General features: G+C 40.9%; 1 protein-coding gene across 1 annotated transcript; it reads left to right on the top strand.

The window, feature by feature from the left end:
• The first annotated feature begins 196 nt into the window (after positions 1 to 196).
• On the top strand, positions 197 to 22,666 carry si:dkey-16j16.4 (uncharacterized). Its single transcript, XM_059353599.1, has 5 exons — positions 197 to 758; positions 10,524 to 10,605; positions 10,762 to 11,276; positions 16,527 to 16,580; positions 21,405 to 22,666. Exons 1-5 carry the CDS (start codon positions 690 to 692, stop codon positions 21,528 to 21,530), a joined length of 846 nt encoding a protein of 281 aa, XP_059209582.1. The 5' UTR covers positions 197 to 689; the 3' UTR covers positions 21,531 to 22,666.
• Positions 22,667 to 26,329: the final 3,663 nt, after the last annotated feature.

Genomic DNA, 26,329 nt, shown 5'->3' with positions numbered 1-26,329 from the left:
ACTTGAAAAAATGTAGGCGATTATTTTAACAGGGTGACGATTTAAAGTATTATCCTGATCTGAGAAGAGGAAGTAAACAGATAAGATAATGTGGCTTTAACTCTCAGCCCTCCTCCTCGAGAGAAATATATGACATCACTCGGCAGCGCAGCCAATCAGAGGGCAGTACGCTCAGGCTGGAGGAGCACTCTGTGCGTTCGTGCAGCTGGTGTGCATTTGGTTGTGTGTATGTGTGTGAGTGTGCGTGTGTGCGTGTCTGAATGCCAACAAGTTGATATTATTTTTAATTTTCCAAACATCTTTGAATTAAGCTCCGGAAGTGAGCCGGCTCCGTGGCGGCTGAGGCATCTTTCAGATAAAAGAAAAAGACTTGGAGCAACAACGGAGAATCCAATGAACTCGAAAATAACAAGTTTGCTACGCGCAGCCTTTGAAAACAAGCCACATCTACGCAGTTTAACCAATTTCGGGGTATCAGTTTTTTTAAGCTAACTTGAAGCTCGAGCGTGCAGCTGCTCGAGCTGTTATTGTGTTTTTTAGTGGTTGGCAGTTTACAGTCAAGTGATAGTCCCGTGTGCCTTCTTTTAAATGTGTTAAGTCGCTCATGTTAGCTAATGAAGTTGTAGTAAGCGTCACGGTAATAAAAACGTAACTGTAGGGGGATAAGCCATAAGCTACTCAGTAAAAAAATGCTAAAGACGTTGACGAAGAAGCTAAGAAGACATTCACTCAATGAGATACATCCTTTCCAGCTGAAGGTAAGTTTGACAGAGTTGCCGACTGTTAGATATACTATTTTACAGTCTTACAGGCTGCAGTTGTCAGTGCCCTGCTGCACTAAATACACAGCTGAAATGAAAGAAATGAGTGTGTTTGTGAACAGCGTGGCTGTACTTTTGTCTTGTGACTTGTTCATCTGTAGGCCAGTTGACTACGCAGATTAAACCTCTGAAGTCCAGGAGATTTTGGTTCAAATTTGTCAACTTCCTATGCATTCATTTCTGTCTCTGTTTAGCATCTTTCAGTCTGTACTCACATCACATGCATGGCTCTTTTTTCTCGACACAAACTTGGCTACCAGTCACATTTTTCATTTTATTTTACTTAACAAAGTATAAAGCTGCCAGGAACCGAAAATACAAACAAAAGACACAGGTGTCTACGGAAGTACCATTTTTTACACACAAAAAAAGCAGAAAAAATCATAAATAATAAAACTGCAAAACAGTCTCTTTGCATATAATTTAAAAATAGTAATAGTTTTCATTGTAGAAAGAAAGTTCACATTTTAAAAATGGTCTAGAAACGTAAATGGCACACTGTGAAAACTCCTATGATTGCACTTTAACTGACTTTCTCAGCTTGTCTACATATCATATATACATAAAGTTATTACTGTAAATAAAGCATGTGTATTTTCAATAAATAGATGGACTCCAGAGGGTTAAACATTATGAGCACACAGTCTGTAACCTTGTTCCAACAGGGTTAAAGGGAGTTCATTTACACTCTTTCCCTTTCTCTTTCACACACAGTCAGATCACCTTGACACGCACACACAGCTTCTCCTAGCCTCCTGTGTGTCCTGCTATTTAAGCATGCTTTGTGGGGTATTTTGTACTTCTAAGCACCTCAGCCCGTTCATTACAGTGTTAGAAGGAATTTATTCCTCGTGGCTTACAAGGACTGGACCCAGATATTTACAAGAAGAAACTAGAGATGCACACTGCTACACAAACATGTCAACAAACTGTCCCACTCACTGATCATTCCTTCATTGACTCATAAACTGTAATTAGTAAGCAAGTCACTGTACACTCATTTGATCTTGTGTTTAAGAGAGGATCATCTGTCAAAGTGTCATATCCACACCTGTGAAACTACCCTAGGTTATTAATCTATAAAGAGAAGCACTGTAGTTTTAGCTGTGCAATGGCAGCATTTTTAGATGCATATAAAGGACTTAAAAACATTTCAGGGAAAACTGTATTGTCGTGTGCTATAATTGTCCTGACATCCACATCTTCACCCTCCAATTTTCCACAACAGAATCCATGTAAGTGCTCTGCAATTGTTAGAGCCCGCTGAGTTTGCATAATGCCTCTTTTTGGTCAGTAGAGGGGTGAATTGTATCCTGCATGGGTCACTAACTTGCTCCATCTATAACAATATTGTTCAACCAACTCTATAGTCGCATGGCAGCCATTTTGTGCCAAAGTGCTCTCGTTCAAAGGGCTGGCTGAGGATACAGGGGCAAAGTGTGCCGTCCCCGTTGTCTTCTTTTGTTTGTGTTTGTTGCTCTGCTCACTGACGATGCTCTTTCTGCTAAAATTGGTTAGTGTGATGGGAAAAGTGAATTGCGGGTACTGACTAGGCCTGTTGCCTTCATCCTGGCCTGCTGCACAGGATTTCTTCGAGCTAAAACTGATAATCAGACTATTAACAAGGGATTCCAATTAAGAATGATAGTTAAATCAAAGGATGAATACACAAGAAAATGACTGGTAAGCAATTTTGTTTTGCCACTGTGTCAGTTTTAAAACTTTTCACATGCCAGGTCAGTCAAGTGGGTCAGAAATCTACTTGCCTTAGGTACATTTTTACTTGCCCATATACACATGTATTAGCGGTATATATAGCGGTATGTATAGCTAAACCACCCTGTTTTATCCATCATGTTGTAAAGTTGCAGCAAACTGCACAATACAAGTTGGAGTTTCGTACACATTTTCTAATACCACTTAAATAAACTCATGTTTCTTTTTTAAAGATTATTTTTTTGGCATTTTGTTGCTTTATTGATAGTGAGAGATAGAAAGGGGGTGATAGAGGGGAAGACATGCGGCAAAGGGAGCTCAGGCCGGATTCGAACCCGGCTCCGCCGCAGCACATGGCATACATGGTTAGCGCTCTACCGGTGTGAGCCACCGGGACGGCCCCCAAAACTCATGTTTCTTAAATAAACTCATGTTTCCAACTCATGTTGAAATGCTCGCTTGGGCTTCAGCTCATAAACTTTTCCTTTACCTGCTGCCATTATAACAGGAGTTCCCAATCAGTACTCTGTAACTCTCAGCAGAGATGAGAAGGAGGCACAACGTCTCACACCAACCCCCATCATCAACTCCAGAAAAAAACAATTTGTTTAGGTCTTTTTTGATTGGGCAAGATGGTTACTAGATTTACTAGCCCCATGTGACATTGTACTTTCCCAAAGAAATCAATATATTATAATGGATTGAAAAAGAGTCAGCCAGCATGAAAGCAAGTCAGTGAAAAATAAACGTGATGTGTAATGCAACATTATCTGGAAGAAAATTGCGTTGTATGTCCTGTATCGCTGAAGTAGAGCTTTGCTGGCTGAAGTTAATGATGTCATACACGACATACTAATGTTAAATCTCTGGAATGCTGCATGTGATAGACTGTCCACAGTTGTTGTTAGCTGTCCAAGTCCAGTCAGAGGCTGTGTTTTTGACTGTTTGGCATCTTGGACAAGCAAGGCTAACTTAGGCTGTAGGCATACCTCTCAGTAGGATCTTGCCCTTCTCTCAATGTTGGAGAAAATTGTATACTTCTTGCATAGTTATTTTCTTCAGGGTCATCTTTTTCACATGTCATTAGTGATGCAAGTTAAGGTTTGGTTTGTACCCGGTTTGAGTTTGGTATAGGAAAAAACAAAACAAGTGCAAATGCACAACGATATGTTTCTTTTTATTTATTTAGAAGAGACAGTAGTGCGAGTGTGTCAAAGGCATGCAAAGTCAACATGCTGGGGACTCTATTACACTACACTAACAAACACTTTTCCAAAACAACAGGTCACTAGAGGCTATAAAACTCAAAAGTATTTCTTATGCCATGTAACTGAAAATATGGTTTCCCTTTTCCTTGTCCCAGTTATGGGCACATCTGGGTGATGCATTAGCATGTGTTTCCATTCACACACCCCAGTGGAGCAACACAGATACACCGTCCTCTTCACAGCCCTTTCTCCGTTGCTGCGTAGCTTGTGTGACTGACTTGCACACCAATCAGCTTGTTGTGCTAACCTCAGCAAATGTTGCTAACGGCATATAACTTTAACTTTCTGGGTGGAACCTTGCACTTGTGAAATTTAGTTCCACATTGCGTGCATCTGTCTACAAGCCTTGTACTGTTTGTGTGGCAGCGTGCACTGGGTTGTGACAGTTAGGGCATGCATACACTAACTGTCATAACCCTTCAAGTAAGAGCCCTACTCTGATAATGTTTGAAGTCTGTGGCAGTGCTTATTGGGTGATCAAAGGCTGAATGACCATTTCAGGATAGTTAAAAAGGGGTTAAAGGTCCCTAAGGCCCTGTTACAGTACCTATCCCAGGAGCTTACACTAATCAAGACTACTGTACACTATGAGGAAGATCCACTGGAGTGTGAGGGAAAGAGAATCAACCATGTCTGACCCTGTGTCGTGTGTTTTCATGAGAGGGGGAATGGAGTGTGACAGTGTCCATGTCAGCGTGGAAGGACAGTGCAAAGCTGATATGTGTGTGAACTGGGTGGTGTGTGTACGCTATGACATTGCCATTGATCCAGCTTAGCAAGCTGCTCAGCGATGCAAGGGACTGACAAGGATTTCATTCAACTGTTCTTGACACACAAACACACAACCCTTTGTCCGTCCTTGCATGTATGCACAAAAGCAGTTTTTTATGCTTTATTCATGCAGTCTTACTTTGCTTATGTGCCTTTACTCTGAATGATGTCAAGTAATCTGCAATTATTGGCCTGAATAGAAACTGGTTTATGACTTTAATATACCAAAAAATGTAAATGAAAAATTTTACTCTGCAGTCTGTAAATTATGAGACTATAAGACTAAAAGATTATTAGCATCATTGCATCATGTATATATATATATATATGTATATATGTATATATGTGTATATATGTATATATATATATATATATATGTATATATGTATATATGTGTATATATATATATATATATATATATATCCTTATCCATAGCCAGTGTGTATTACCGACGGTAGTCGTGTGTTCCCAGTTTAGAGAAAAGATTACTGGCATGGAAGCTAAGCAATAGGTACTGCTGTGGATGCCATGTTAGCTCGAAACTTGGACTGAAAGGTCACACTACACTACAAACACATTAGCAGCAGATCAAGGCAGCAGTGGAACAATTACGAGGTTAATGTTCTGTGAGGTAAAATTACTGTTTTTGTCAATGGAGTCTGGTGGATTTCAAGAGAGTGTTATGTACTACTGTGGATGGTGGGTACAGGAAAAGTATTGTCACCTGAAAAAATGTCCACGTAAAAAATCAGTATAAGTTTAAGTAATATTAAGAATATTTCCATCCAATTAGGACAGGGAACTGAGGCTGTTATCCGTGCTTTCTTTGGTAATGTTAATATAGGCCCTTTCATTGTGCTGTTTCATGCCGCAACATTTACGGCTCTGTAACGTCTCGCCTGCACTATGAAAGTGCAAGAAGCGGGATGGGATCAAATGATCCCACCAATTTTATGCCTTCAGAGGTAGTCACAGAGGCGAAAAAGTGATTGAAAACTGTTGGAAGCAAGACCACTATGAACGGGCCATCCCTGCAAGGCGGAATATTCAACGTCACACGTGACATCTAACACACACCTCCACTTGGTCTGACAGTCATCAAATCACTGTTCACTGCGGCCGCCGTCGCTAACTGCACAGCGTATGCCGCTTATTGAAAAACCTGCATGCTAACTACACAAAGTGTCCGGCGCTGATTGTAAACAAACTGGCATCGCTAACTGTGCACAAAGTACACAAGTGCAGCACATACATACTATACTGCAACAGAGCTAACTGTGCAGCCTATTAGCACTGTGCCACTTTGCAGCACTGCTGTGCAGTTTGTCAAGCAGGCCCATGTTGCTCGCATGGCTGATTCCAATATTTGAATATTTGTCATGCAAAGTATCAGTGGAGCCAAACTGAGTAGTTGGACAAGATGATGACAAACAGCACCAGTGATTGATGTGAAGATAATATTTGCATGATGTAATCGCAGTTATTTTAAATGTCATTTTCACACTTGTGTTCATCTTAACGCGTCTCAAGCGCCACGGTTTGTTTTCATCATGAATTTGATGCTAATGACTAATAAACGTGTGGGGAAGGGTGTGACTGTGGGTGGTCCTGATTGAACATTTGATTGGGATGTGTTTGTGCACTTCATGTATATGTTGTGTGCCATCTCCTTTCTATGAACTTCCTTATCTTGTAGCATAAATATCCTGCTTGTGTCTACTTGTTGGTTTGTTGCATTATGTCTTTCTTTGTCAGAAATGCTGTTTGTCTTGTTAGATGCCAGCTTACAACAGTGAGTGTTCTGTAAAAACTTGTGGAAAGGCAGTTTTGATGCTTAGCAGCAGGGATTATAGTATGAAGCAGCCTATCCAGGTCGGACTGATGCAATCCAGGCTTATCCGCAGTATTATACAGGAGATGGAAAAAAGAAAGAATAACTGGAAGCGACAGGAAACATAACTAAAATAAATGCTTGTCCTATATAGTTTTATAGTTTTAAGTACATTGTCATGAAATGCATCAAGCAGTTATACTTCCAGCTGCTAAACCTGTTTAACTTGTGATGATAAAATACTGACAACAAGTAAATTATTGTATGTCAGTGTTATGACCCCCACCAAAGGCTTCCCTTAAAGGGGGTCTAACACAAGTCATACAGGCCAAACAAACTACTGAAAACAAAGGTCTGATGGTGCTGGCAAAAATCAATAAAAGAAAGGGGGAGATTTGGACCAGCCCACAAAGGGCGGGCAGATCCAAATGAATCCCCTCTATCCCAAATCCATAGCCTATTGAAAACAAAGAAACACACAAAAATTGAGCCGCCAGTCCCATCAGAAAACAAAAGAAAAACTAAACTAAACAAAAGGCCTGAACACTAACTGCATGCTGCTGCTGCCTCAAGGTGAAAGTGAGAGAGAGAAATGTCCAGCTCCTCTTTATAGCCTTACCTCAGTCACACTCATTGATCACACCTGAAGGAAAAGCACAAGACACAAATGAATGACAGGCCCCGTATTACAGCAGGAGCAAAGAGGTGATAGTTGGCGAGACAGCTGACTCTAGATTTCATTTTAATTTCAATTCAAGCACATTTTCTGTATTTTATACAGTACAGTTTAATTGTGAAATTCCTTTCCTCTTTTGGGAAGCACTGATGTTGTCTAACCACAAACTGAATGTCAGTTAGGCGTCGGGTATTTGTCGTCGCTATCTTTGCCAAGGCAAATCATATCAGGTGTGGTTCACTTTTATTTTTGCTCTGTCTTACACAAACACTCACACTGCATCAATGCCATGTGTAGACACAAGTCCTTACATTCTGTTATCAGATAACTGTGAGAAATCAAATGTTATGACTTCTCCGGAGTTTCCACTGTCCATAAACCCATGGTTGAGTGAAGGTCCAAAACAGGGACAGGGAGTGAAACATATTCAAATAGTTGCTTAGTGTTTGGGTTACACTCCCAGATTAGACCTGAATCTTTGCTGTCTGATGATGCTGACCTGCTTTGCATAAGCAAAACATTCTTACATCCTTTACTATCTATTCAAGTGCAGGTTAGTGTTAAAGATGAAGCTAGGCAGTCACTGAAAGTAGAAGGCTGTTGTGTAGGCCTGTCACGATAGCTACATTTTGTTAGATTTTATCATTAGATTTTATTGTCTGAAATCATTGGGATGAACAATACTATTGTCATTTTAAGATTACTGATATAATGATTATAATATACCCTTTCAAAGAGATATAAATTTATAATTCTGTGTGTTTGGAGGAGCCTCCTGAGACCCTGCCACAGTGAAACTAGGTGACACAGAGAGCAGAGGAACTAGTAATGGCCGCACAGAATATATCGTACAATATATGGACATGCCTTCATGTGACACAAATTAAATTTAGCTGAGCTCAATAGGTAATTATTGTAACAGGCCTACTGTCAAAAGACAAGAAAGTTGTGTGTCATGGTTCAGTGCACTATAGGGGTGTGTGTGTTTGTCATTGTGTATATCTGAGACATGCAGGTATTACAGTATTTTGAGCCTGAAACACATTACTTGTACAAGTGAGCTACATGTCCTACATTTCTGTTGTTCTCTGATCCATCAGCAACCTCTGAGATGCTCCTTAAGAGGGAAAAAAGGCCAAATAGTAACTGTCAGCTCATGACAATGATTGCTTTGTGGAAAAACGTTGGACTCACAGGTCAAAAGAAGCCCAGAAATGAAAGCTGCTTACTCTGTAGTTTGGAAAAAAAGAGTAATCATGCTGATGATCTCACTGAGTGTGAACACTAAATTAAACTTCTCACAATAAACTCCTGTCTCTTGTGAATACAATTACAACATGGACTTTATGAAGCAGCAGCATCACTTCATTCTTAGTATCCTGCAGCAGTAACTTTTAATAGGATTTCAGCTGTTTCATGGATGCTGCCCAACAATAATTCACTGGAGTGTACGGTGTAGCTGAAGCCCTGAGCCAGCCACTTGCCAAAATACATTTCCTTCCCACAGTTATTCCTCGGTGTAATTTTCCAAGGAGTTCATGAAGTGACGCTAGCCCGAGACTCCTCGAGAGCCAAGGCTTTCTGTCTTGTACACTGGCTCTGGAAGTGTTCATTGAAAATCTGTCCCACAGCTCATGTACCATTGAAAAGCAAGAAAGCTACACACAGGACTCAAATATCTATGACAGCAGTGTCAGCACTGAGATCTTATCAAGAAAAATTAGGCTGCATCTATCAGTACTGTACTATTTCATACCTTGAAATGTAGCATCAGTACTATGCTGAACCTCAAGACCAATCATACCATTTAGAAAACCTAGATACTATGTTTAATATATACATTAAACTACATGTATCAGCTCCTATAAAAATATACAGGAATTTTGTTGTAATTTTTGTAAGCTAAATATCTGAGTAACAGTGAACCAGTGATAAGAAATGTTTTTGCATTTTTAACACATCTGCATGTGCATCCCTTTAAGAAACTTTTTTAAAGTTGGGATGTTGTCTAAAACAGAACAGAATTCATGTTTTTTTAATCTTTTAAACATCAGTTTGGATTGTTTGGGATGCCAGTCTTGGATGTGTCAGTTAATAGAAAAAACATTTGTATCGAACTCTGCAGTGCTCCATAAAACAGCAACAATAACTCTTGTAATAACCAGGATAACCGCATATATCTGCCCCATAGGGTGAATATGAAAAAGTGGCTCAATATGGTAATAGTTAAACTACATTTTTAATGCCAGGGCTCTAAATTGAAAGCCTGATATAAAAGAATGCATGATTTTATGTAGTAGTCGTGATATCAAAATTGCAGTTTTAATGGGTTTCGGTGGGGACATTTTTGTCTTTAAGGGTCTGAACTTGAAAATCCAAAGAAAAACTTACATCCTTGCCAAAACGTATGGCATATGCATGTAAGTGAAACATCCACAAATGTCCCTGAGTATGCATAAGGGTTAATACACAATCACATAACAGTTTAAATTTAAAATGTAAAACTAAGGTAGAACTATATGATAGAGCCTTTTTTATTTTTTTCCATTTCACGAAACTACACAGTTAACAGAAATTTTACATTGGGGTTCACACACTCAACATGAATTGAATACTGTCTTCCCTTATTGGGCTCTAAGGCTCTGGCTCTTTTCTCTGTTTTCCCTCTTTCAGAAAGAAAGGAAGTGTGTGTGTGTGTGTGTGAGTGTGAGTGTGAGTGTGTGTGTGTGCGTGTGCCGCGCATGTGTGTGTGTTTGTATTAGAGAGTAGAAGGGAGGACACTGTATGTTTGTGTGGATGTATGTGTGTGAGCATACACACGCACAAGCGCAGATGGCAGCTGCTCAGCGAGGCCTTGGAATGGTAATTACTGAGTGTGAGGCGCATTACTTAACTCTTAGCGTTGCAGTCTGCAGGGTATCTGTATTGTTGCTTCTGGTGTAGACGAGGAATTGATTTTAAAGAGACATACTGGCTCAGGCTATGGGAAAAGAAAGTTGCCTAAACTTAACTTAGTCAGAGCTGGAACTCATCATGCTGTTTGTGACTTAAATAATCTGTTTAAGTAGTGAAATTGTCAAATCCCAAGCAACATTTTGTTTGTTGTAACAATATTATCATATTATATTTTGTTTTCATTAAAAGCCCATTATCTCTGTGGTTTCCTTGGCCAGCCAAGAGAATAGCAAATTAAAAGGAACTCCAAATGAGGATTTGGTTCATCTTATTTAGGATTATATCATATAAATGGGTAATAGTTTATTCTTTAATTATTTTGATGTTCTTTATTGGATAGTGAAATTATAGTGAAATTTATTATTAATATTAATATTATTAATATTTTTGGAAAGTTGTTTATGATTTTTCCAGTGTAAGGGTTCAGTTCAGTTGAGGAGTTACCATATGGCGTATTTGACCTACAGCTCAATCATTTTTTGCAGATTTCGTACCATGGCAGTGGAGAGGGAGGGGAGAGTGATGACTCAGAGGGGGAGAACCAGGAGCTTGCACAGATTGACAGAGGTAAGTGTACTCTACCAACTAGATCATTTTTGTGTCATATGTTCTCACACATTATAGTAACATGTTTCAAGTTAATAGATAATATGGCACTATAGAGCATTTGCATTCTTTTGCAACCCTGTCTCCACCTTCTCCTTTCCTGTTTATCCACTCTAGAGAGACGGAGAAATTGTGCCCTCACACCCTTGGCCACCAGCCAGCAGCACAACCAGGGTCCCCTGTCTCCAGCCCGACTACGGCGCCTTCGCCTGCTTTTAGATGCCAATCTGGATCGCCACTCTTCCGAGGAAGAGCTCGAGCGAATCAGCTGTGGTGACAACAGGAAGTGGGTGTCATCGCTTCCCCAGCGCCACGGCGATCACCACAGCAGCGCCTCCAGTGATGAGGAGGTGCGGGACCTCTGTGGCTGCGGCTCGCCGGCTGCTTCTGCCAGGCCACTGGTGGAGCCGGGCGCTTGCCTGGCTGCCTCCCCCAGCCCTGTACTCTTCAGCTCCAGTCCACCACGTAGCCTCAAGCCACCCCCCATGCGCTTTCAGCTGCAGGTGGTGCAGCCCGTGGCACGGCCCATCATTTTGACCCACTTTGACCAGTCAGCACCTTATAGAAAGTATCGGCACAGTTACGGAGGGGAGCCGGGGAGGCCCAGTCTGGATCTGGAGAAAATGCAACAGGTTAGTAGTCTAAGCTGTAGTAAGATGCCTCATGACTTTGCAAGAAATCTTACAATGTAATTAGCAGATTTTTCATGACCTTTGCTGAGCACATTTAAACTATTAAGTGTGCACTCATCAAGTTGTTTGTTCCATCCAGCTCTTTATATGAGGGGTACAATAAACACTGCAGTGTGTCTGGGCTGCCAGCTCGGCTGAAGATATTAAGTCCACAGTCAAATAATTACTTAACATCATTAACATATTAATAACTTAACATTGCAGTGGTGGAGGAAGTATACAGGAGTACAAGTCTCACTATCACACAGTAAAAATTCTAAATCAAAAGTAAAAATCTGACATAAAATGATTACATATTGTTACCAAAATATACTTAAGAATCAAAAGAACTAATGCCAGAAAATGTGAATGGTATACTATTTTACTGTTATGTTAATTGGTTGTTATTTAAATGCTAGTTCAAAGTGGAGTTTATTTTTAACTCCTTTATAGACTGTTGAGTAGTTTAATCTGGAGCAAAGCATCATATTTTATAATTGTACTTAAGTACAGTCGGCTTGCTGTGGTAGTTGGTGATACCGGTGTTACATGGTGTTGGGGAAATTAATTTTTGCATATCAGCACCCAGATTTCTCATAAGAATAAGAAATAGGACTATCTTTTCTTGTAAAATGGATTAACTGCTTGTAAAACTGCCTCCCCATGGGAAATGGATATATTAGAGACAAGATATCTAATGTTCAGACTGGGAAACTTACCAATTCTACACGGCGAACCAACTTTTTTGGAATTGGGGTTGCAGTTCCCTCACACCACTGCTAAATTACCAATCAGGGTTGTAAATTATTACCAGCATAATTAACTCACTTATTGTCTCGCAAATCACTGTCAGACATTTTATCTCACATCTCACTTTCCTCCCTCAGAGGTATGTTTAGCTTGAAAATACATTAATTATTGATAACGAGGGTACAAAGTGAAGTCACATTGCTCGTTATTTATTTTAATCTGTCACACATTATATTACACTACACGACAATGTTGATGTCCTTCTTTTAGCCAAATGTATTTTCTGCCCTGAATAGCACTCAGAGGATGCTCAGTCATAACTAAAATCCCCATTTCACTGGTCATTAGTTTAAATAAATATATTTTTTAAAATATTCCAACTGTAACATGTAATTTGATATTTAACTTCCTGCTGTAGCAATATGTGTATTCCACTGAAAATTAAGCACCAAACAGCAGATGAGCCTGACACTCCCCCCTCCGGAACTACTCAAACACTTAATGTTGGGCCAAGGATTTGGTCTAAAAATACAATGATGTATTACTAATACTACTAACCGGCTACCCTACACACACACACACACACACACACACACACACACACACACACACACAAATGTGCTCGCTTGCACGAGCAAACAAAGTCTTCCCTTTCCATAGCCGGACGCGCGCCACCACGGTGGTCTGGCTGGAGAGGGATGAAGGAGAGGGAGGCACGGACGGCAGATGTCCGCCCTCGTTTCTCACAAAGGCTGGCAAGCGAGGGGAAACGATGAAGGGGTGGAGGCAGAAGGAGAGGATTAAATACACAACAGAAAAACGACAGCCACTAATGAGTCATGGAGAAGCTGGTCCACTAATCATTAAAATCCAATAGACTTGTTGGCCCACACCATGGATGGGAAAGGGTGTGTGTGTGTGTGTGTGTGTGTGTGTGTGCGCGTGTGCGTGTGCGTGCAGAGATAGAAACTGCAGGTTTCAGGGGTCCATATGTCCATGAGGTTTTTAGAGGGAAAGAACAGATGATGAGAGACAGCGGGCTGCAATGAGAGGGGGGAATAGAAAAAAGGAGGAAGAGTGAGTGAGTGTGTGTGTGTGTGTGTGGCTGGGGTACGCGTCTATCATCCTGTCGTTTTATGTCTGCATGTGTGCATCCTCCTGTCTGTGAGTTTGTTGCTGTATCAGTGTGTGTCTGTTGCCACAGTGTGTCTGTATGTGAGAGTGTGTGCACACTCAGTCAAGTGGAATGGGAGGTGCAGCAGGGAATACAATAGGGGGCCTACAGAGGTAGCTAGCAGACACAGCTCCAGTCTCCCATTTTAACCCTTTAGCTGAACAGCTTCCAGTCACAAAGTCTTCCTCAACTTCTGCACCATCAGCATGTCATTTCTTTCACATAATGCTGCTCTGGAGTTTAAAGCTAGGAAAGAAGGCTGATCAAGCTGGAAAAATCAAAAGCCAGGAGAATTCTGTGTAATTAGTCTAGCATGGATTGTGAAACAAACAAACTTTTTTTTTTAACCACATACTCCCATTAGTTTAATTATTTTATATTTGAACTTAATGAAAAGTGTTTTGCTATATTTGAACATTGTTGGGATCATTACAGGTCAAAAAAGTGATGCATTATTTCATTTAATAACTTTCTGTAGAAAATACTAATGTTATACTACTCATGACATTACTTTGTGTTAGGCAGCGGTCACACATACACAAATTTAACATAAGTTGCGTTTTCATTAACACATTTCTCTGCACATTTTGAAAATTCATATGAGAAAAACTTGATGGAAACACCAAAATTCTACAAAACTTTTGAAAATGCGCGCAATAGTGTTACGCTAGCTTGAGGTGTTTTTTGTCCTTTTTTCAACAAAAAAAAAATAGTTAATGTGCTAAACAAGATGGAAATGCTTTTGTCGAATACGTTCTGACATAGCAAACATTTAACTGTCTTCAACCAACCTAACTCTTGGACACTACTGACCCGGGACTATCTAAGGCGAATGTTTGTAAAGCAAGGTAGCCTGGCCCCGGTATGACCAACATTAGCTTGAGCTTCAGTCATACATTTGTTTATCTCATGACTTTCTTACAGGCAGGGTTAAAAGGTCAGGAGCTTGTTTCTTTTTAGTCTCTGATAATCCCTCATGCGTGCTAATCCATGTCCAATTGCTCAGATGTTGCAGTGCCATTGTTTGTTACCCTGGTGAAAGAACAACAGTTTGTGTGGCAGATGCTGGACATTTGAGAAATATGCCACAAAATATAATAAAAATACACACTGGTTGCTCAAAGGACCCATAGCAGTATTTTGACATGCTCCCAGCCATTTCCCAAGCATACCACCAGTTTTAAAATACCTACTAAACCTACCTACGATGTTTTGTGATGGTTTCTTACTAAGGTAGCCCACAAAAACTGAGTTGACTTGTTTAACAATTTGGGGTTGGTAAGCACTGAAAATAACCAAATGTATGTTCAAAAGCACTGAAGTGAATTTTTCATAATATGTCCCCTTTAAAACATTCTTTTGATGATGATTTTTTTCTTTAATAGATTAGTTTTATAGGGAGACATTAAGTGCAGATAAAAAAATAACTTTTGCAATTTCTCAGTGATCAACTTCAACATGGGAGACAACTGTAAATATTAATACAAACAAGAGTTTTGATGTCAAGCACTTCTATTTGTATAGCAAGTTTCATACATTACAAGATAAAACATAAGTAATTGAAATAACAACAGGATACATAAGATTGCCAACTGTCACAAACACACACACAACAGGTGTTAAATCAATTCCCCTAAAGCCATCATGAAGATGACTTACTGTTTGTATTTTTCATGAATAACCACAACAGTTGCTAGCTGGCAAGTCACGACCTGTTGACCGTTTGTGTGCGTGTGTGTAGTTTAAGCAGAGGGTGGTGTGGGGTGAGGTGGGGATGGACAGAATGATTCTGCTACAGTCAAAGCGGTGGATGTGTAGGGTGAAAAGAGAAAAAGACAAAATAATCTGCCATGATCTCATTGTTATTGGGTGAGATATGTAGACTCATTGAAGGTTTGTAGTAACTTCACTGAAACAAATAAATTCAGATTTATGATCCATTGAAATCGATTTAAATAAATCATATTTTTCTGATTAAACAAAACAGAGTCAGACTTCATCACATACAATAGTAAACATATATCTTTATCAATCAAAAACAAAGTAGAAATTTCAGGGTTTTTTTTCGTGTTCCAGCAGCGTGCACCCACATGGACTGTAGTCCCATTGATAGAAACAGATAAGAGCTGGCAGGAGGTGAACATAAGGGCAAGTGCACACCAGCTTTCTCCCACATCACAACAGCAGGAGTCTTGTGTTTCCATTCTTTCCTGTGCTCCCTTCCCCCTTAGAAGCTACCTCCCTGACTCAAGACAATTCGATGATTGTGTGGTCCCTCCACCCCCACTGTTTTTTTGAGAATAGTGGAGCTGCGTGGACATGGAGTGGGAGACAGGATATTGCATAAGCGTCATTGACCGACTGTTTAGTTTAGTGAAGCAGCTGGATTTGCCTCACTTCCCCGATAATCCAGATTTAGTGTTAATTGACTGCTGATACACAGTTCTTGTCACGTCCGATCTTGCTGTTTTAAAAGTATGTGTAGCATTTCTGCATTAAATTTTAATGCTATGTTATATATTTTGTTGAGGTGTGTGCTCACATTACGCCAAATATTTCCAACAATGTTTAAACACAGAGAAATGTGTAATTTTACGAGGACATGCTGAGTATCATGTGGTAGTTGTCGCTTGTTAATATTGTCATATCCCGTTAGCCCATAAATCAGCGGTGTGTTTTTTTTTGACAGAAGTTGTACACTTAATAGATCTGTGTTGTTTTTCATTGTATATTTTTACCGGTTGAAGAATTTCAGTCATCGAATGTCTGGATATAACAATCTCCAGACCCGCCAGCATACCGAACATCTCGATCTTAAGTTATCAGAGAATCAAGCTGAGCAAATGATAGCAGCAGCTCAGCTAGCAGCCCCTCTGTCTACGTGCTGCTGATTTTTGCATATTTTTACTAGTTTTAATTAGCATGTCTGTTTGTTTTAGAGAGGAAAAGACCTCCTGAATTAGCCTGAAATAATGGCATTGCTCTGTCTTTTGTAATTGTTTTAATTGAGAGTCCACTAGAAGCAGAATACTACATATTACACGTTTAATTTTTTTGTTTAATTAGGTTTGGAAATGTTTTAACTTCAACATTTATCAGTAATATGCACATAAACCTCGCATAACTTTACCCTGACAGAGGGACTAAAGTTACTTTGTGTTCACAGTACAAAACGTTTATGGAGTTTTGTCATAGATGCACATGAAAGCTTCTGCAGAAACTTTTTGTTGTTGTTGAGAAATGTATGCTCTTTCATGGTTGTCATTGTGCATTCTTTTTATCCACAGAAAATGCTGCTGAAAAAGAACTGTGGAGGGAAAACGCGGACTATAAAGATTCGGGTGAGTTTCCCCACGGTAAATAAATAAAACCCTCTCGTAGCATTTTGTTGGGATGAATGCAGTCAATTTATTGTATGTTAAAAATGTTGTTGATGGCTGTCATAAAGATAAGTTGATTATTCAAGTGGTATTAATATGAATGTATACACACAGACTTGCACACACAGCCTCTCCTTTTATGCAGACCCATAATAGGCAGTCCAGATCAGGGTGTCCATTACAGCAGTGATAAGGTTGCAAGGTTGCTCGGCCCCCGTGAACAGCCCGGCCTGTCTTGTCGCCAGCACCTTGATGTCCATCCAACTGCATACTGGGACAGCATCTGGCAACAGCGTTTGTTCCCATGCCCTGCTAGCAACAGAGCCATGCCTAAGACGTCTGAAAATCTGATAGCACTGTCAGATTACTCTTGCAAACACCACCCAGCTAAACACTGTTTACTGCACTGATACAGAGGACAAAGAAACAAGACCAAAAATGTGCTCTTTTTTCCCCAGCTTTGTTTGATCTCTTGATCTCAACAACCTTTAATAGCTGAGCTTTGCACTCGTCCCATTAGTGGTCTTAGAAGTGCACATTTACTCGCCTAAATAGCTTCGTAAACACAAAGGTATTTTCCCAAGATTGCATCCCGACTGATCTTCCTGTAAAGTGTTTTTTTTTACCAAACACAAACTCAAATAATCATCCACCAACTGAGCACTACAACTATGTATGGGTTGGTTTTGTTTGTAGTGGGTAAGGGAAGCATGTTGGAGAGTCAGCTGGAACAAGCCTGGGCATCTTGGCACAGAGCTGGGTACTCCAGAAGGATGCACAGTGTGGTGAGGAAAGTGACGTTATTATCACGTTGTGTGGGTTAGTGTCAATGGAACCTTACCACACACTTGTTTATGTACACACACACTCACCAACTGTAACAGCATCTAGGATGCTCTAATCCCCCATATTGAAGCATGGGAGAGCGGTAAAAAAATGTAAAAAGTGATCTTTGAGAGTGTTTGAGGAAGAACGAGTGAGTGTGGTTGAGAGATGGAGCTGAGGAGGAGGAAGAGGAGGTGGAGTGTTGTCGGTTCCCTTGTGGTGTATTTCCAGGGATGAAGTCATTTTCCATTTATAGACTGGCCGGCTGCTATCTGTTTAGCTCCACTGATACATAGAGATATTGCTCATTATCCTCTGTTCTCGCTGGTGTAGTTGGTAGTGTTGTTTTCCCTGTCAGTGACGTCTGTGGGCATTGGGTACGTTCCAGTTCATAGATTTTTCTTGAAGTGAGTACACAGTGATTCTTTGGATTGATGAGCCATTTGGAGGCTTGTGTTGACTCTATCTACCTTTTGTGCCACTGCGCACAGTGATCCGCCCCATCCCTCTATCTTTCCTTTGCTGCTTTCTCTCCGTACCTTTCTCTTTCCCTCTTTTATCTGTCAACCCTCGGTTTCCTGGCCAGGTTCCAGAAGAGACACTGGATCTGGATGGGGCCCCGGCTTTGAGACTGGATTCAAGCACTCAAGCATGGGAGTTGTTACAGGAGTTGAGGAGGTCGGTGGTCGTGGTTGTGTGTGTGTTTTAAGAGGGGGGTTAATGTGGAAGCAGGAGGAAAACACAGCTTTGGCTGCCGCCGCTGCTGCTGCTGCTGCTGCTGGGGCCTTCCCCCTCTAGGGGTTGGAGGTGAATAGGAGAGGGGGGTGATGAGAGCTTCCCAGGCTGCAGCAGGCAAGAGTGATGGCGTCTGATTTCAGCCACTGTAAAGAATGGGCAGAGAGGAAGGCGAAGATTGATTGAGGTGAGGGAAATGGTGCAGGGAGTGGAGGGGAAAACTAAATTGAAGGAAAATGTGCCGCATACCCCTTTGATTTTTGATTGAGGTAAACTACATGGCTTGGAAGTGATGTAGAAGCCTTTTTGGGTTTAGCAATATGACAAACAGATGTTTAAGGAATAGTCTGCCATTTTGGGAGGTATGCAGTTTTGCTTGCATGCAGAGAGATGCATAAGGTTTGCTTAGCCGAAGACCATGAGGCTTAGGCCCCTTCCTTAATTAGCACTAACTCCTTAACAAAGCTTCCTGGTGCAGCAAATCCACACTGACCGTCTTCTCCACAAATATACAAAATCAAGGTTCCGACCAGACAATTTGTTTGCTTAGTGGCAAGTACCTTTTGACAGCCCCCGGCCCTCCATGCAAGCTTACCATGTCCCGTCGTATATCGCCATCCACTAAATTTTTCGTTGACCATCCATTCTGAATTCCACCCAGTGATTCTGTGTTTATTGAAAGTAACATTTACATTACCAATACTAGGCTGGTGTTCTCACAGCTTTAAAGAGGACAAGGTGTTAGCTGCGCTTCATCAACCCAAAGCTGGGCTACCGTTGATGCAAGGAAAATGTTAGCAATCTCTTCATCATTCTCATCACCTGTCAAAAACTGTCTAAGGCTTCGGCTTTTACCTTTCCTCCTTAACATTATCCCTAAATGTCACAATGGAAGTATGACTTACTTTTGGCTAGTTAGCTAAGGTTTCTAGGTAACACTAGCTTGTGATAGTTGGAACTATGACAGTAAAGATCTCGGACCTGCTCTTTTTTTCTTATAATGCATTTATGTTTTCACTGTTTCCAGCTATTATGTTTCCAACTGAGTAGCCCCACCGTAAATATTGTTCAAAAAACATATTTTTCCCAGCTGGTTGTGTCAACCAAGGCCCAGCAGGCCACTGGGCCACCAGGCTTGCAATACACTGCTAGAAACCCTGCAAAATACAATAGGGTATAAATATCCATCAATGGAAACATCAGTTGTAGGTTCTATTTTCAACACAAATAAACACAGGATCAGATCCAGTATGAGCAGATAAATGTTTTTAAAGGACTCTCATTGGGATCAGGAGCAACAAACTTTTTACAAGAAGTGTTATTAACAATCACCTCAAACAGAGTCTCTAGTTTAGGGCCCGTCTGACCCCTTGGGCCAGTGCTAATGTAGTAATCAACCCATGTAGTAAAGTGAACTTCTTTATCGGGGGCTGTGTGGAAACTTTTTAAATGTGCAGATTGTGGCTAAATTAATAATCAACAGGAAAAAGCTATAAACAACACAAAATCCAAAATCCAAAAGGCTTTTTTGTGAAGCCCCTCCAGCTCCAGGACTCAGCTTTCTGAGTGCTGCTTTTGATGTCTGAACAAAAGTAGGGCCTTGTAGGGACTTTTGGGACCTGTACTGTGTTTGACCCCTCTGGGCCCTAAATATCCGTCATATTGCAGATGTGACCACAGGACGACTCTGTGGGGATAGCTGGCGTGGATAGAGAGCCGTCCTGATGTACGACTCCCCCCCTCAGTCAGACTGACTCCACCATATGGCCAACATGTTAACACGGTTCACATCTATCAAGCTCACTGTAACTTGTTCTCGTGCTACGATTTGTTTTTCCACCTCTCACTTTTTGCCTGTTTATATAAACATTGGTGGATAAAACATCTCTAAGTGGTAGTGGGAATTGTTGCCGTGTTACTGCGGCTCAGTTGTCAGTACTGAATCCCTTAAGATGTTGGCTGAAGTCATAGCAACACCTGTAGCTTCACATGCACAGTTAATGGGACCTTATTTCATATGCATTGATGTCACTGGGTACTTTTCCAGTAGCAGTAGGTGTCTGAACACAGTCTGGATCTCAGTTCTCATAGAGATGTTTGCTGATGGTTTACAATGGGAATATGCAGCTATCCACACAAACACACTAGAGGTTTTCCAGTAATTACACTGAATCTGTCTCAAGGTCCTAATGTTTCTCAGTCCACCTTCTCACAAACGTACCCCCCCCCCCCCCCCCCCCCCCCCCCTCTTTCTCTGGAGAAAGTGCTGCCTCACTGCCAAATCCAACAGTCATTTCCTGTCGTTTCCTGTAGGGAGGAAAATGACCAGGGCTAATTTTAGACAGAGGACTTGTAGAGCTACAAGAAGCGAGGTTCTGCTGGGCTCTGTTAGTGGAAAAGCGTTTATGTCACTGAACCTGCAGTGTGAAAAATAATAATTAAAAAAAATATGTGTGAAAATGTTCTGAGGAGGTTGAGTCTGTTTCCCATTGCTGCTAGTTTGGTTTTAAGCCACTTTTTTTTTTTTACACTCATGAACCAGCCACACAATTATACTCTGTAGGCACCCATCGGATACTTATATTGGGTCAATACTGAAAGATAAAAGCCATTTTATGAGTTTAAATGAATAAACCAATACCATTCATCTTGATTTTCCCTTGATTGCACAATAAAAAATACTCTTTTTAGCAAAATTTACAAAATTTAAAGATGCCATTTGATTGATATTGCCTGGACTGCACCCAAAATAAAACCTGATGTTGGAAAAAAAATAAAAATGGCGATACCTGTTTTCGCAGATGAACTCTTCATATATTATGTACTAGATTTTTAAACAAATTTGTTGCTGCATTGTAATTGTGATTCCTATTTATTTTTAATTTTAAGTTTATAACAATCTAATACATTTATATACATATATATATATATATATATGTGTGTGTGTGTGTGTATATATATATATATATGTTTTTAATTGTTATATTTTGGTTTACAAAGTCAGGAAAGCTATGTTTAAGTCAAGCCTGATGTACATGCAAAATGATCCCGGTGTCTCCCACATAGTGAGGTATACAGGTCAAACCCAGAATTTGGTATCAGGACTGTAAAAGTCTGATGGATGCATCCCTGGCTGAAAAAAGAAAAACTAATGTCACTGTTGACATACTTCTGACAAGTCAGTGCTCTCCATAACCACTCCTCTCTCTCTCTCTCTCTCCTCAGAATCTGACAGGCAGCCGTCCTCCACCCAGGTACACCTACGATCCCTCCATCTTCGCCTTCCGATCCTTGAGTACAGTACCTCCCTGCAGCCCCCTGACCCCGTCCGAGGATCCTCCCTGCTCATAAGGAAATTCATCCACCGCCAGATAATCCTCTCCTCCCCCCTCTCTCTTCATTCCCAGACAGCTGCTTTTTTTTGTGGCTTCTGCAACAAGACCAAGGAGTGACTGTTATGAAAGTGACCGCTAGAAAGACGTTTGTTTGACGGTCAAACTATTGCACACTCAGGTAATCCCACCCTGTAACGCTGTCACTTTGATCATTGTTCTCCACGTGAAATCAACAGGAACGTTTGGAGAACAAAATGGCCTAAAACACAACATTTCTAAGGATACTTCAGGTATTGCAAATGAAAAGATCCTGTGATTGGAGGAAGTATGGTCAAGAAACAAAACATGGACTGTGGACCAGAGGTGGTACAAAGGGACAAGGCCAGCCATTTTAATAACCTGAATTTAGTTCTGGGTTGGAAAAATATTCAAGGGAAATAATGCATGTAAGACAATCAAATGGTTCCAAGGTTTCTTCCTTTGATGTGATTTCTGGACATTTTCTATATAGTAACCATGGCAAGGTGAGTCATCTGATATTATTGTTGAGATAGACAGTGGTCACATTCGTGCGTCTGAAAATACTACTTCTTTGGATGTGTTATTGAACGAGCTATAACAAACATGTATGACATGTATGTAGTTGAATAGTCGACCTCTGACCTTTGACAATGTACGTTTCTTAATGAATTTGTCACTTTTAGTCCAGGTCAGAGTTAAGTACTTGTATCCTCTTTCCTTGCATGAATTCCACTGTTTTTGCAGAAAGAGAGGTATGTGGAAATAAGGAAGTATGACAATAGTTTGCTGCACATTTGGCAAGTGTAATTGGTGCTGTGTTATGCATAGCCTACTTGTAGTGTGCCATTATTTTTCCAATATTGTACCTCATAACTTTCTAGGTAGAAGAGGACCACTGGTGTACCTAAGACACCCCAGTGTTTTCTAAACATCTCTTAATGCCTTGAAATCACATTCCTGTTGTATTGAACGAAACTTGAGGTAATTCTCGGCTCCTGAAATGAGCCGATCAATTAAACACAATGTCACCACTGTAACAAAGATTTTGCCGAAGTGAATGTAACATTGTGACATGTTTTTGTCCACTGTTGCACAAAATGAATCAATAAATGCCCTGTGGCCTCTTGTTAAGGGTGAGAATTTTTATTTGGATATAATGAAACTTGAGACTGATGTGTTAGACAGAACTCTGCATCTCCGTTATGAATATAAACTCATCGGCCACTTTATTAGCTAGCAAGGTGTACCTAATAAAGTGGCCAGTGTGGTCTTCTGCTTCTTCAAGGTTGAACATGTTGTGTGTTCAGAGATGGTCTTCTGCTGACCGTGTTTGTAACGAGTGTTATTTGAGTTGCTGTTGCCTTTCTATCATCTTAAACCAGTCTGGCCATTCTCCTCTTGACATCAACTGGATATTTTTTCTTTTTTGGACCATTATCTGTAAATCCAAGAGAAGGTTGTGTGTGAAAATTCCAGTAGATCGGCAGTTTGTGAAATACTCAGACCAGCCCATCTGACACTCTGACACAAAGTCACTTAAATCACCTTTCTTCCTCTTTCTGATGCTCCGTTTGAATTTCAGCGGCTCGTCTTCACCATGCCTAAATGCATTGAGTTGCTGCCATGTGATTGGCTGATTAGATACTTGCGTTAACGAGCAGTTGCACAGATTAACATAATGAAGTGGCCGGTGGGTGTAGGTAGAAAGTGCTGCTACAGTCTTTCCCTGGCTGCAATGATGGTGCATAGTAGATGAGAGCATGGATGCAAAAGACCTGGAAACACTGACCAATCAGAGCAAATGGGGGTCAATCAAAATCATTTTGATGCAACTGAGTTGTAAAAGACAGAAGGTTGCCTCTGTCATTCCCACTGTACATACAAGTACAAACTGCTGCAAGACATGGCTTTATGGCACTAACATAACACCTGCTATGTCACTGACTTTAGTGAAACTGGAACAAATTTCATGGAGAAACTGTTTTCTTGTTTTTCGCTCTGATGTCCTCCAACTACTGCCTTGGACTCCTGGGGCCTCATGTAGCAAAGACTGCGTAGCTTTCATACTGAGAGATGGCGTACTCCCAAAACTAGAAAAGTATGTACGCAAACTCACCTCCACATGTATCAAATTGTGCTTACGCCAGGTTCAGCGCACCTTTCCTTGATACATTCCAATCAGCACGGAACTGAGCGCACATGCACGAGCCACCAACCACGCCCCGGCTCCTCCCGAAAATGAATACGCAGATGACATGCAAATGACTATAAATCGCCGGCATGCCCGCTGATTATCGACAAAACAACGGCAAATCAACTTACTGCCACTGCGCGCCATGTGGAAGTGGTGATCTCCGGGGTGGAGGCAGGAAAATTAGCTTATTGTTGCCTCAGTTCTGGTCTCAGCAACAAGTTGTCACTGTGGCTGTTAATGCAGCCAGATCAGAGACCCGCACCATGACAGAAGGGTCCGTCAACACACGCGCCTTCTAAGCGCCACCGTTATTGACTGAGGTCAAAGCCGTTAGAGCTGCCAGTGCGTAATGCGTACCAAAATCGTTTTTACGCATCAGTTTATAAGCCACACTTAACTTGTTGTCCCAATTAAACATCACATACGGGATCAAATATGCACCACACCTGACTTATTCTGAAAGGATTTCCCACACGTTTTTTCTCCGGGGAGAGGGATCTGTGTGTCATTGATCACTGTGCACCTGCACAAATTCGGTATTTCAAAATAGTGGAAATAGCAGAACATATAGACTTAAGAAAATATACAATCATAACATCAAAACATATAGACTTCAACATACTATCATTGCACAAGTAAGCAGCATTACGCAGGTGAAGTCTAAAATATGATAATAGATGAAAAAAAAAATCATCTATCCCTTCATATTTAGAACAGGTTATTGATGTTGGAAAACGGCATCCCCCCCCCCCATTTCCGAGAGCTATAAAATATAAAAAATAATGCCAGTTGTGTGTAGTTTGAGTTTAGACATGAAACATGTTTTAAATAGAGCATAAAAGACAGTAGTTTCTGCCAAACAAAAGTTTGTGGTGCCACCGCACATTCTCATGGCACCTTGAAAGGTTGCGGAGCGGTCCGCACATTGTCATGGCAAGTTTACTTTTCATACATGTGGCGTGTGCGGCAAAAACAGTACACGCAATATTTTTGTACGTACGCAGCGTTGATACATGAGGCCCCTGGTGATTTATAGTGTTTCTCAGTTGACAGCAAGCTAATGTTACACTTACCTCCATCCGTAGCTGTGTTAGCAAAGTTGTCAAGTTGGTTTTACTCATAAGTAATATGATTGCAGTGTTTCCCCTACATTCATTCAGCAGCGGCACACATGATCATTAATATCTATGTGCCACTAATGATTTCTACTCGCACTGTGTGAGCACAACAACACGTTATTTTCGACTTGTTTTGAGTTGCTTTTTTAGCAACTTTTCAGACCCCACTTTGGACTATTTTTCCAAAAAGCGATTAGCGACAAATCTAGCGACTTTTTCTGGTGTTACTGGAGACTTTTGGAGACTCGTTCTTACTCCTCTTAATGAGCAGCCGGCCCTCGCGAGTCGAAGAACGAGTCGAAGCGGCACAGTCCTCCTGCAGGAGTCTCTCCCAGCTGCAGTCAAAGAGCCGGAGGGGATGTTAACCCCTTAGCGTCCAGTCTGCAAATCACGCATGCGCGAAGTCGCTGTTGGTTGGTTTACAGTCAGTGTCTCTTTTGGGTCACTATAGCTGGTCCCGAGGTCGGATTAAAATTGTGACAGAAGACAGTGCATTTGCAGTTCTAAAGATATTAAGGGTGTTTTGTACTCACTTTTTGTCTTCCCCATGTCGTTATTCCTCTCTCCTACAGCGTCCATTACAAGTACATGGTAAATTATGCAAATTGGGTGATGACGTTATTTAGCGGCTTCTAGAGACTTTTTGGATAGCCAATAGCAACTTTCCTTACTGAGGAGTTGGCAACACTGCTCATGGCCACGGATACAGCAGCACCGCTGCATTGTAACAAATGTATTGCCCTCTGAAACTGTAGGGGCACTAAATTGCATAAAAAAATACTAATTCTGTCATGTTGTTTTAAAGAGACAGGCACTAAAATTGAGCATTTCAGACAGAGGGTAAATGCAGACATATTCAGACAGCCGGTATGAGAAAATCCTGAGAAACCCAAAATACAAGCATGACCCTGAAAGAGCATAATGTCCCCTTTAATTCTTCACACATCTGTATGTGACATACTTTACAGGGTATTTAACTCTCTTTGAAGCTCGGTTTTGACCTACATGTGGTTTAGTTATATCACAAGCATTTTACTAAAGTGACAGTATATACCGTTTAAGCAAAGCCCTGTCAACACTACACTCTGAATTTAGAAACACTTAATCTGAGTGACAAAGTGCATGGCCTTATGTTTTTCATTGGAACATCATCTTCAGTGTGTGTGAGAAGGATCTGCCAGGTGGAAGACAGAGGACTCCTCTCATGTGTTTGAGGGCTGGGAAGAATGGTTTCCATCAGTGATTAGTAGGTCACAGCACAGAACATCACAGCAAAGATCTCCAGCCAACACCACAGGCCTCTTTGTGCCAGATCATACCCTGAGAAACACTCTTTGTGTGTGTGTGTGAGGCAGCTTGAAAGAGAAAAAGAGTCTGACGTCAAAACTGGATTGGGTATGAAGAAGAAGGCCCCAGAAGTGAACACGGATGGCATACAGGAGGGTATATAATGATGTGTGAAGAAAAGTTTTAACTCGCAGG

The sequence above is a fragment of the Centropristis striata genome, chromosome 16, assembly GCF_030273125.1.
Source record: "Centropristis striata isolate RG_2023a ecotype Rhode Island chromosome 16, C.striata_1.0, whole genome shotgun sequence".
NCBI classification, from domain to species: Eukaryota; Metazoa; Chordata; class Actinopteri; order Perciformes; family Serranidae; genus Centropristis; species Centropristis striata.
The sequence above is the reverse complement of the archived record's forward strand: the minus strand, read 5'-3'. Positions and strand labels throughout refer to the sequence as shown.